The 11,841-nt window shown below is 51.5% G+C and overlaps 1 protein-coding gene across 1 annotated transcript in view; it reads left to right on the forward strand.

Moving 5' to 3' along the window:
• KCNQ3 (potassium voltage-gated channel subfamily Q member 3) overlaps positions 1 to 11,841 on the forward strand; it is a 169,114-nt gene that overhangs the window by 153,443 nt on the left and 3,830 nt on the right. The window contains exons 10-14 of the mRNA XM_080646579.1: positions 5,971 to 6,173; positions 7,095 to 7,197; positions 7,976 to 8,107; positions 9,652 to 9,750; positions 10,476 to 10,560. Of these exons, the coding sequence (XP_080502705.1) occupies positions 5,971 to 6,173; positions 7,095 to 7,197; positions 7,976 to 8,107; positions 9,652 to 9,750; positions 10,476 to 10,560 (622 nt within the window). The remainder of the gene's footprint in view (positions 1 to 5,970; positions 6,174 to 7,094; positions 7,198 to 7,975; positions 8,108 to 9,651; positions 9,751 to 10,475; positions 10,561 to 11,841) is intronic.

An 11,841-nucleotide genomic window follows, 5' to 3' on the forward strand; every position in this document is an offset into this window, starting at 1 on the left:
GTGAGAGGGGGCTGTGGAGGCAGGGAAAGGCTCGGAGCCAGGATACACTCCCGAGGGAAGGAGCATTGGTCAGACGCTGTAATTCAGGCTTTGCTTTCTTCCCGTGACATCAGCCACATGAAATTCATCTCCCGGGGCGATGGAGGATGTTGGCAATAAATCCCCTTCTGTTCCCCGGAATCAATGTCTGTTAAAGGTGTGCAGGAATCGAAAGCTCAATTAAGCCAAGCCCCTCATTTTACTGATGAGAAAATTATTACCCGGAGCAAAATAAGAACCTTGGACCCAATTTCGACCGCTATTGGTATTTTCTGCCATCCAGACATGGGGGCCAGGCTGCGAGTAACTGAGAGGCAGAGATGAGACCCGGGCCAATTTTAAACTCCGAGGGATTCCCGGCACATCCTACGGGCTCGGTCTCACTTCTCTTTTTGGAACATGGGGGAGTGCCCATTTACAGCACCCTATTCCCTCTGAATTATGAACCAATTGAAAAATAGACAGGAGTTTCTGAGCAGAATCAAAGTACAGGCTACGTGTGCTGGGTGAAGCCCATTGGCTATGGGGGTGACAGTGAGCTTCCTAACGCTCCCCACTGTGTCTGGCCACGTTTCGGATAAAGAGTCGTTTAGATGAAAGAAGGGTTGAAAGTTTCCCGGGAACAGGTCACAGCATGTGCTAAGGCCCGGAGGTGTGCAGTCAGGGAACTGCCCCGGGTTGGGGCTGGACTTCCCTGGGGCTGAGAGCTGAGGCAGGAGCCCAGGGCAGGAGCCGCCTCCCCCAGGACAGAACAATCTTGAGTTTGTCTGTGTGAGCCATGTCCCGCGTGATTCAGCGTTCGGGATCTGGAGAAGGGCTGCGCACAAATGACAGAGACGAGACAAGAAATAATAATTTGGAAATATTGGGGGCCAGGCGGAAGTCCAACTCAAGGGGAAGGACTTTACTGGTGCCCAGGCCTTGCCAACCTTTTATTCAATTTTGGATACACATATAGCCCTTAGGCAGGCAATTCCAGTAACAGACAGACTACCTTTTTTTTTAAAAATATATTTTTATTGATTTTTTACAGAGAGGAAGGGAGAGGGATAGAGAGCCAGAAACATCGATGAGAGAGAAACATCAATCAGCTGCCTCCTGCACAACCCCTACTGGGGATGTGCCCGCAACCAGGGTACATGCCCTTGACCGGAATTGAACCTGGGACCCTTCAGTCCGCAGGCCGACGCTCTATCCACTGAGCCAAACCAGTTAGGGCCAGACAGACTATCTTAAAGGTCAGTAAATATTAGTAAAGATTTACTCTTGAGACTATTTGGTCAGGAAACTGCTGCTTGAGCTACCATTGTCTCAACTAAACAATCGGTGCATAGCTCTGACCCTTGCCAGGGCTCAAGGTTCACCAGCATTCCGGGCTCCTTGAGTGAAGATAATGGGTAGCTTCCAACATTTACCTTTCTGTCCCCAATCCATTGAGTTGCAGTTTTCCCAGTTCACGTTTCAGAATTGTCCGTCTGCACTCACCCAGTCAGGCACGGGCTTTCCAAGGAAATGTGACATCTGTACCAGGGAGGGCTTTTCTTGCCAGACCCGCAGCACCTTGGAGCCCACGGCCTGAGTCCTACACTGGAATTCTGAGTGGAGAAAGGCAGGGATGGGTTTTGAGTTTCAGGGGTGCACTTTGCCTTGCACGTGACGATCCTTTGGGCATCTCAGATTTCAGGCAACACAATTTAGAAGTAAGCTGATCGCCCACTTTTGCTGGAGGGAGAATTCCATAAGCCTCTTAGATGTAATGGCCTGAGTTTCGACTTGTGCCCGCAGCCTCCGGGCTCCTAATGCTGATGAAATCACATCTTATCAGCCAGCCTCTCTGAACAATGGGGCATTAAGTGACTGTAGCCACAGCCGTTCAGACTGTTAGAGGTTGCAATGAACCGTGTAAATGCCAAACCAGCGAATCCTAAACTCAGCAGATAGAACCGGGAGAGGCCTCTCATTAGCTTTCCGATAGTCAGCACTTCCGAGGGGTTTACTGGCAGGACAGAGTGGCTGCCGATGCTTTTGTTTTGCATAGTTTAATTGGAATTAAGTCCGCATAGACTTATCTCCTGCTGAGGTCAAGTTCAGTGACAATGGGGAGTAGTTGAGTCTAATGTGAAGAAGTACTGTAAAATAATAGAATATTGAATGCCAATTGTAATAGAGAAATAAACAATTAAAAAAAATGATAGAGAACTCCCAAGAACTCATTTCAGTTCATTAAAAAACAAGGGCACACAACTATTTTTGTGGCCCAGGAAATGGTACCCATCCTTTTCACACATCATTAACCTTCCTGGGCTGATGTGGGGAGAGGATTGTTATCGGAGATAACGGTGACAGCAGCGTTTCTGGAAGGCGCTGGCATCCCAGACAGTGGCTGGGCGCTCAGCACGCATTGCTCACTTAACCCTTAGTCAGCTGTGTGCAGCGAGGGCTGAGTGTCGCCACTGTGCATGAGAGGAAGCGGGGACCCGAGAGAATGAGTCCAGTGTCCTAGGGCACACCCTTCCAGGACAGGCCCACCCAGGCTGCTGTTGCCCGTGGTTTTCGCTGCTGCCCTGCCCATCGGGGTGTGCTGAGCAGGGCTAGGTGCTGGGTTCGGAGATAACAAGGCAGCATCTCTGCTTTGCTGGGACCACCCAGTTCAGCGGGTGGGCAGCTGTGGGAACGCGCCATCTCCACACGGTGTGTCAAACTGTGACAGAGGAAAACAGCGTGTCTGTGCAGCAGAGGCGGGTGCGTCATTCCCAGGGGGAACGCTCAGGCAGTCTTAAAGGGCAGGTGAGGGTGAGGGCAGCTGAGAAGGCAAGAAAGGGCATGACAAGCTGTGGACCTGAGTGTGGCCAGCTGTGCAGGAGGAGACGGGACAGGCGAGGGACTTGATGGATGTAGAAGGACAGACCCTCAAGACACATGCGCAGGGGCCGAGAAGAAGAAGGCCTGAGAAGTGACTGAGCCACAGCCCCCCTTTCCCACACTCATAAGTAGGGAAGTCTTCCATGTGGATGCAGCCGATTTCCTGCCTTGACAGGTCATTCTCTGTCCTGTTAGTCATTCGTCCAGTTCCGGCGAGGAAAGCAGGTTCGGAAGCTGGAACTTCAGGTCAGGGAAACTGCATTTCTCTGAATCGGCCCGGGCAGGGCATTGGGGGGGGGCAGTGCTGGTGGGAGAGCGGGCCAGAGGGAGTGGGATAACAGAGCTTCAGCCATCCATTCCCTCGTGTATTTGTGTGATCTCGGGGCCAGGCGGAAGGCGAGAAACCTGGCAGATGTTATTCTGTGTGATGCTCCCCAGACGTCTGGGAAGCAGGTGTTGTTAGACTCCCTTAGCCCGCGAGGACTTGGTGCGCAGAGAGCATAGGGCACCTGCTTGGTTGGGGGTGATTGGGGTGATCCAGCGTCCTCTGCAGCCCCAGCACCCGGGACCTCCTTGCCACGCCCACCACAAAGATGTCAGCAGCTGGCACCAAGCACATGGCTGTCATAACCAGACACACTCTTTAGAAATGCTAATTACCTCAGTTCCATGCAGAACTGATTCATTTGCTCACGCATTTATTCCACCAGTGCACCTACTATGTGTCAAGCCCTATGGGGCAGATGAAGAGGAAGCACTGAGCTGAGTGTATTGGTGTGTGAAAACATGCAGTGTGGCTTCTCTCTGCTGTGTACCACACAGGAAGGACTTCATTCCGCATGCCCACTAGCGCTAGAGGTGCAGGATCAGAAATAGAAGGCACAAAAGAAAAAAAAAGAAATAGAAGGAACCAAATAATGTCTAGAGAACCTACTATGTGCCAGGCTCTATGCCAGATCCTTGACCCACATCATCTCATAGCAATCAGGTGAAACTGGAATGCTTCTCTCTACTTTAAAGATGTGGTAACTGAGGCTCACAGATGGGCCCAAGGTCACAGAAGTGCCCAAGGTCATCCGGATGGTGAAGGGTAGAGCCGGACTTCAAGTCAAGGTGCAGCTGGGTGTGCACCAGGGCAACTTCACGTTTACTGGTGTTGTTGTTTTGTGTGTGTGCCAACAACACTCTGGGCATTGGAGGAGGCCAGGGACCCTTTCTCAGAATAACAATGTTTAATCCACACGTAAAATGCATGCAGTTACAAAAGAAACTGATTACATTGAACCCTTGAATAATGCTGGCGCTGACCCCCACAGTCAAAAATCCACCTATACCTTTGACTCCCCAAAAGTAACTACAGTTGTCCCTGGTATCCACGGGGATTGTTTCCAGGGCCCCCGCGGATACCAAAATCCATGCATGGCCAGGTCCCTTATATAAATGGCAAAGGTCAGTGCCTACAGTTGGCCCACCGTGTCTGTGGATTCCCAAGTACAGATCAGAACTGTTTTGATGCTCAGTTGGGTGACTCCGTGGATGTGAAACTGGGGGACAAAGAGGGCCAACCTGTATATTCTTTTTTAAAACATACTTTTATTGATTCTAGAGAGGAAGAGAAAGGGAGAGAGAGAGAGAGAAACATCAAGGATGAGAGAGAATCATTGATTGGCTGCCTCCTGCACACCCCCTACTGGGGATTGAGCCTGCAACCCCGGCCTGTGCCCTGACCGGGAAAAGAACTATAATCTCCTAGTTCGTAGGTCGAAGCTCAGCCACTGAGCCATGCCAGCTGGGCTGTATTACCTATAATAAAAGTGCAATATGCTAATTAGACCACAGGTCCTTCCAGACGAAGCCGGGGCCGCGAGGGAAGCCCGGATCCTGGGTGCCAAAGGGAAGCTGGTGCTGGCAGCCAGGGGAAGGAAGGCCTTCTCTTGCACAAATTTCGTGCACCGGGCCTCTAGTTTTTTCTTAAAAATCCACTCTAAGTGAACCTGCAGTGAAACCCAGGTATTCAAGGGTCAACACCATATGGAAACACAATCATCAAAATATTGAAACATTTGAGATGTGGTCATGTTTGTGCTCCTCTCTGACAAGTCTGATGGTGAGATCTGGTGGCCGGTTGGACATGCCCAGAACTTTGAAGCTGTGATAAGCACAGCAGTCCCTGGAGATGACTGATATACACAAGCTGTGATTTCTGCTGTGGGAAGTCACACATGTGACTGGGGCATTCAGGATATTACTGGGGCTCATTACCTACTGTTGTAATAGAAGGACATGCTACATTTCAGTTACATGTTAGTCAATTAAGGAGCAGTGCCTTCCCCATCCATGATCATGGGCGCCCCCTAAATTCTATATATGGGGGTGGTGCCTGCTGTATGCAATTTATGGTACTTGCTTCTGCTCAATGACCATTTGAGCAGCCTTTTCATGTGTAAGTCGCGGAGTGGCCACCACGGAGTGGTACAAAGGACGTTCCTGATGCCCAGGAGATGGGGGTGGAGAAGAGGTGAGGGAAGGAAGTTTTGCTGCATATGACTGCGAGCTAGCATTTTACTTTATTTTTAATATATATTTTTATTGATTGCAGAAAGGAAGGGAGAGGGAGAGAAAGAGAGAAACATCAGTGATGAGAGAGAATCATGGATCGGCTGCCTCCCGCACACCTCCTCCAAGGGATGGAGCACACAGCCTGGGCCTGTGCCCTGACTGGGAATCGAACCGTGACCTCCTGGTTCACAGGTCGATGCTCAACCCTTGAGCCACCCTGACCCAGCTAGTGTTTTACATTTACATGTAAGCGTAGGAGGGCACTGAGGTTCGGGGGAGCTCAGGCGCATGCCCAAGGTGTAGCTAGTCCACGGCGGAGCTGGGATCTGCACCCAGCCCTGCACAGTCCCAGCACCTCCATCCGCTTCGGCCCTGAGCCAGCTTTAGCCCAGAGCGCACCTGTCCCATTCAGGCGCGGAGGAGAATGTGCGAGTCTTTATGGAGAGGGTCGGGAAGTACGAAAAGCCTGCACTCAAGGAGGAAAATTGTTCACTTTTGCTTATTTTGTAGCCAAAAGCTGGGTCTCTTGGATCGGGTTCGCCTTTCTAATCCTCGCGGTAGCAATACTAAAGGAAAGCTATTTACCCCTCTGAATGTAGATGCCATAGAAGAAAGTCCTTCTAAAGAGCCAAAGCCTGTTGGCTTAAACAATAAAGAGCGTTTCCGCACCGCCTTCCGCATGAAAGCCTACGCTTTCTGGCAGAGCTCCGAAGGTAAGGCCTGTCCTCACCCTGCCCGAGACCCTCCCTCCCTCCCTCCCTCTCTCCCTCCCTCCCTCCCTCCCTCCTTCCCTCCCTCCCTCCCTCCCTCCCTTCCTCTCTTCCTCCCTCCCTCCCTCTCTTCCTCCCTCCCTCCATCCCTCCCTCTCTTCCTCCCTCCCTCCCTTCAACTCTCCCCCCAACTCTCCCTCACCGTGAAGGGCTCTCCAGTCGCAAAGTAGCCCATTCCCTGCCCTCCCTCAACCCACTGCTCACTGCCTCCTCTTGACGTCCCTGGGTTGGAGGCATCTATGACTTATCCCCACAGCTCGCAGGGCAGGGAGCGCCCAGGTGGCTGTTCCTGGGCCATAATCACCACACTCACCTGTGCAGACACGGCTGGGAGCTTGGGGACCCGACACCATGGTCCCTCGGGTGGCAATGATGAGTGCATTGCCATGGAGCCGACCCGAAAGATGGAGAGGAGCCAGATGCAGAGCGATCCGCAGCCCTGGAGGCCTCAGCACCCCCAGGGTGGGAAGAGGTGTCAGAGAGCACCCCTCGAGGGTGTGGGAACAACATCTCTGTATTCCCTTTCACTTAGGAAAGAGGATAAGTAGGACTCAGAGAGGGACCTCCCCCAAGGCCACAGGCTGAGGACTTGAAAGAGCAGGAATGTGAATGAATGCCCACCTGTGTGCCCTTTGCTGCCACCCTGGGAACTCGAACTCACATCCTGAACTGCAGGCACCCGTGGCTCAGACTTCTGGGTAATAGGAGGGGATGCTCAGAAAGGCTGCGTGACCTCACAACTGGAGGACCCTGCGGGGTTCCCGGAAGTGGGAACAAAGACCCTGGAGGCTGAGCTTGGAAGGCTGTGGCTGAAGGAGCCTCTCTGGGTGCTGGCCGCCGTTGACATACGTGTCTCCCTCCCAGATGCTGGTACAGGCGATCCCATGGCCGAAGACAGGGACGACGGGAACGACTTCCTCATCGAAGACATGATCCCCACCCTGAAGACCGTCATCCGAGCCGTCAGGTGAGGCCCCACCTCCCTGCCGTGGCCTCCCCAGGCCCCAGCTCTATCCCAGGACGGGGCTTTGTAAAGTGCTCTTGGCTTTGGGGAGGGGGGCGGTAGGCCCCTGGAGTAACCCCGGAGGCAGATGCAGAGTATGTCCATCTCTACGGGGAATGCTGCCTCTGATTGTACATCAGCACGTCATCCTGGTTCCCAGGGTGATGGAGGTGAGGGCTTGGCATCTGTGAGTCCTGGATGTCCCCCTGTACTAAGAACCTGAGAAAACTTGGGGAACAGAAGCTAGTTTCTCTTTTTGAGGCGCTTACAAGCCAAAGGGTTAAAAAGGCGATTCAGGAAGAGAGGTGTCAGCTGTGTGACACGGGCCTTGTCAGCATCCACAGCTGGTCTGAGGAAAGCTCCGAGGCTGTTAGCAGGTGGCCCCGGGGAAGTGCCCGAGCTCTCAGCCACGGTCTCACCTTCCAGAAAGTGGCCTATCAGCAGATTGTTCATGAAACACTTAGCTCAGTGCCTGTAACGAAGACTCCGGAAATGTTCACTCGCAGTGTTACTCTGATGTTCTTAGTATACAAATGATTGAAGGGAGGCGCCAAGGCGGAGAGGTTCTACCAGCCTAGTCTGTGTGGCTCGAAAGGCTGGGTCCGGGACCCGAATCGGAACGTCTCCCCATCAAGTCCTTTTCTCTTTGGTTCTCTTCTCCCCCACTCCCCCCCGAGTGTGCTAGCCTCGAGTTATAGTTTCTCTACCAATGACTCACACACGTCTCTACTTCACCTTACAGAATTTTACAATTCCGTCTCTATAAAAAGAAATTCAAGGAGACTCTGAGGCCTTATGACGTGAAGGATGTGATTGAGCAGTATTCCGCAGGGCACCTCGACATGCTCTCCAGGATCAAGTACCTTCAGACCAGGTAAGACAGTCGCACGTGGGAAGATGGTGCTCTCCTGACCACTAAGGAGCCAGAGCCAGGTGAACCTCAGAGCGGAGGGTGCGAGGCCTTCAGAAAGAATCCAAAGTGCAGAGAGAAATGTTAGGAACAAATATGTCCATCAAGCATTGTGGATGTCAGAGCCAACCAGCTCCAGGTCAAGCAGGCTGGGAGGAAGCTCTGTGACATTGACAAGGCCAAGGTCAACCCCCTGATGGGGCCTCATGGCAAGAAAGCATATGTCCGACTGGCCTCTGACTGGGATGCTTTGGATGTTGCCAACCAAATTGGAATCGTCTAAACCCAGTCCAGCTGGCTAATTCTAAATATAAATTTTTCACCGTGTTGAAAAAATGTGCATCAGATGTCAATTCTAATAGCAAAAATATGGAAGCGGCAATGATGCCCAACTAATTGCCACCGTTTTTGTTGACCACCTGGGTGCTCTGCCTATACGTGTCTAATCCCCCATCACCCTGTGAGGTAGAGCATTAAAGGCACCGTTTCACCAGTGAGCAACCCGAAGCTCAAAGGGCAAAGGACTTGCCCAAACTTACCCAGCCAGGAGGTGGCAGAGCTGGAGAGCTCAGGCCAGGGGTGACAGGTTACCCAGCTCCTAGTCTCTCTAACAGCCGCACCGCCTCAGTCACAACATAACGACCAAGAAAAGAACGTAGCCCGTCCTTCGTGGCTCAGTGTTTGAGCACCAACCTAAGAACCAGGTCACAGTTTGATTCCAGGTCAGGACACATGCCTGGATTGTGGGCTTGATCCCCAATGTGGGGCCAGCAGGAGGCAGTGGATCAATGATTCTGTCATCATTGATGTTTCTCTCTCTCTCTCCTCCCTTCCTCTCTGAAATCAATAAAAATATGTATACTTGAAAAAAAAAAGGAAAGAACAGTACCTGCTCTCATTCGAGTTATGTAGCCATCAAATGGCATTTGCAAGACATATATCATGCAGTGAAAAAATTGTATGACCTGTGAATATACTAATAGCCATAATATGATTACTAATGCACTCAGACCTAGACATGCACACTTACACGTGTACACATGTATGACTATGTATGTGATTATATTTAGACATATGACTTTATCCTTGGATGGCCAGAGATGCCTCCCAGCAGCAGAGACCTGGAGAGCCAAGCACAGAGCCTAGTGTGACAGGAAAGGCCACCTAACCGGATGAGCTGAAGGCCAGCTAGGCCTGCGGGGCACCCGGCATTTCCGCTGAGAATTAAGGAGACGCCACCCTCACCCTGTCTCCGTGGGTTGGCTGCCTCTCTCTCCCCTGGGATGGGGAAGGTTCACTCAACACCAATGGACCAAAAAAGATAATCTATTGAGATGATACATTCTCTCTGCCTTCCTTTCTCTCTCTTTCTCTCCCTCCCCCCTCTCTTTTCCCTTTAATCCTATATTCCACACCCACACCTGACAGGAGGGATTAGAATGAGTTGCTTTCCTCTCTGCCCATGTATGCCTTGTCATGTAATCCCCTCACCGTGTGTTCTCTTCCAGAATAGATATGATCTTCACCCCCGGACCGCCATCGACTCCCAAGCATAAGAAGTCTCAGAAAGGGGCAGCGTTCACCTACCCATCCCAGCAGTCTCCCAGGTGGGGTCTGTGCATAGTGACAGACAGGCTGTGGGCGCCACAGCTCGTGGGGTGTCCCCGCCCCCGAGTCTCAGTGGTTGCTTTCTGGTCGGGTGAGGTTGCCAGTCCCCCGAATAAAATGGAGAGTTTGAGGGCTATTCTGATTTGTGGCCATTTGAAAGGTTTCTGTGCGAAACCCTGACCTCCCCTCTCTATGCAGACCACGTGGGTGACGCACTGTTTTATGGCTGTTGAAAATGAAAAGCATGGTTTCTTTTATGAACTAAGAGGTTTTATTGGAGCCAGTAGAACGCTTCATAGTAGCAGAACGCGGCACCCATTCACTCCCACTCCCACCCGCGTCATCTTTGACGCCATTTTCTAGATCCAGCAAGTTTTCCACTCTTAATAGGATGGGACGGGTGAAATGCTGACCCCACGGTATAGAAGTTCAGAGGTTAGACCCCTCCCCGCGCCCCAGCACGCACACTCGGGGGAGCTCCCAACCAGCAGCCTGAGACGGACGCCCGAGGACAGTCATTTCAAGGAGCCAAACACTGGACACAGGCAGGAGCTTGAGCCCCTTCCCTGGCGCACATGCGCCTCGGGGACTGAGTGGCCTTTTCCAGCTGCTCACGGGTGCGCGTGGGCGTCACGGCTCCTGGGACCATGGCCCGCCGAGCTGAAGCGACTTGCAAAGCGAAACCAGGGCTGACAATCTTACAGGCCTGTTGGCTCTTTCCTAGGAACGACCCCTATGTAGCCAGAGCATCCACATCAGACATGGAAGACCAAAGCATGATGGGGAAGTTTGTGAAAGTCGAAAGACAGGTAGGTCTTCCCTTTTCTGAACCAAAAATGCAGCGTATAAAATTGAGTTCAAATGGCACTTTCCTCCCGTAGATCAATAACACACGTGAGAATCTACCATTCCAAAAAGGACGTGGAAATTCAGTCCCGGATTCCACAAGTGCTGGCTGGGTGATCACGTGCACATTAATGAATTGTCCTGAGCCTCAGTGGCCTCATCGAAAAAGGGGGATCGTAATCCTCCCTAAGCTTACCGTGAAAACGAAATGAAGTGATGCATGTAAATTACCTAGAGCCGTAGTGCGTTACAGAAAGCACTTAACAAGCGGGAGCTATCATTCCCAGTGCTTCACAGCGTTCCCTTAAGAAATGTTCGTTTCCTTCCCCCCATTCCCGATCCTCAAGGTTGCCCTGAATAAATGGCACTGTCAGTTGCTATTAGGATTTCTATCCCTCCTTTTATTTTATTCATAATTCAAACTTGGATCGGTGCAGAAGAGGCGAGAGAAAAGCTCAGTGATTCTTCTTTTTTGGCCTAAAAAGAACATCATTTTTCATTTCTAAGTTTTAATTTATACTTTAAAAAATCGCAGCCCGTCCACTTACCAGCTCTGTGACTTTTGACAAGTTACTTCATCTGCTAGTGCATCGGTGCCCTTGCCTGCAGAATAAGAGCGGTACTTCATAGGGCTGTGAAAATTAAATGAGGTCGTATCGTGAAAGTGCAATAAGCAGAGTCAGATAGTAACTGCTATGTGAGTGTTAGTGACTGCAACGCTTGGATGCCATCTCAGCCATTGCTAATGCTGTGCTTTGCATCCTCATCGGATGGAGGGGATGATGTACCGGCCCACGGTGCTTGCTTGGTGAGTATGACTTGTCAGGGAGAGAAGGTCTCACACACACACGTGTGTGCACACATATATGCACACTCACATGCATGCAAACACACACATATTCACATGCACACACACTCACATGCACATACACTCACATATATACATGCACACATGCACACATGTGCACACAGGCAGGCATGCACACGCACTGCACACACACCTGCATATGCACTCACAAAGATGAAATAAATCCCCAGTTCGGTAGGTGGGAGCAGACCCAGCTTATCTCCGTAGCTCCCCCTGGACCCAAGGCCCCCAGGCAGGATCTCCAGGTTTGTGAAGCTCAATCCTGCTCATCACCGCCCCGCATCTTTTGGGCTTACCTCACCTGGGAGGAGCAGCAAACACTAACAACCCACATGCTTCCCTGCAGACGTCCTCAAACTACGGCCCGCGGGCCACA

This window comes from Plecotus auritus, assembly GCF_963455305.1.
Source record: "Plecotus auritus genome assembly, chromosome: 11".
NCBI classification, from domain to species: Eukaryota; Metazoa; Chordata; class Mammalia; order Chiroptera; family Vespertilionidae; genus Plecotus; species Plecotus auritus.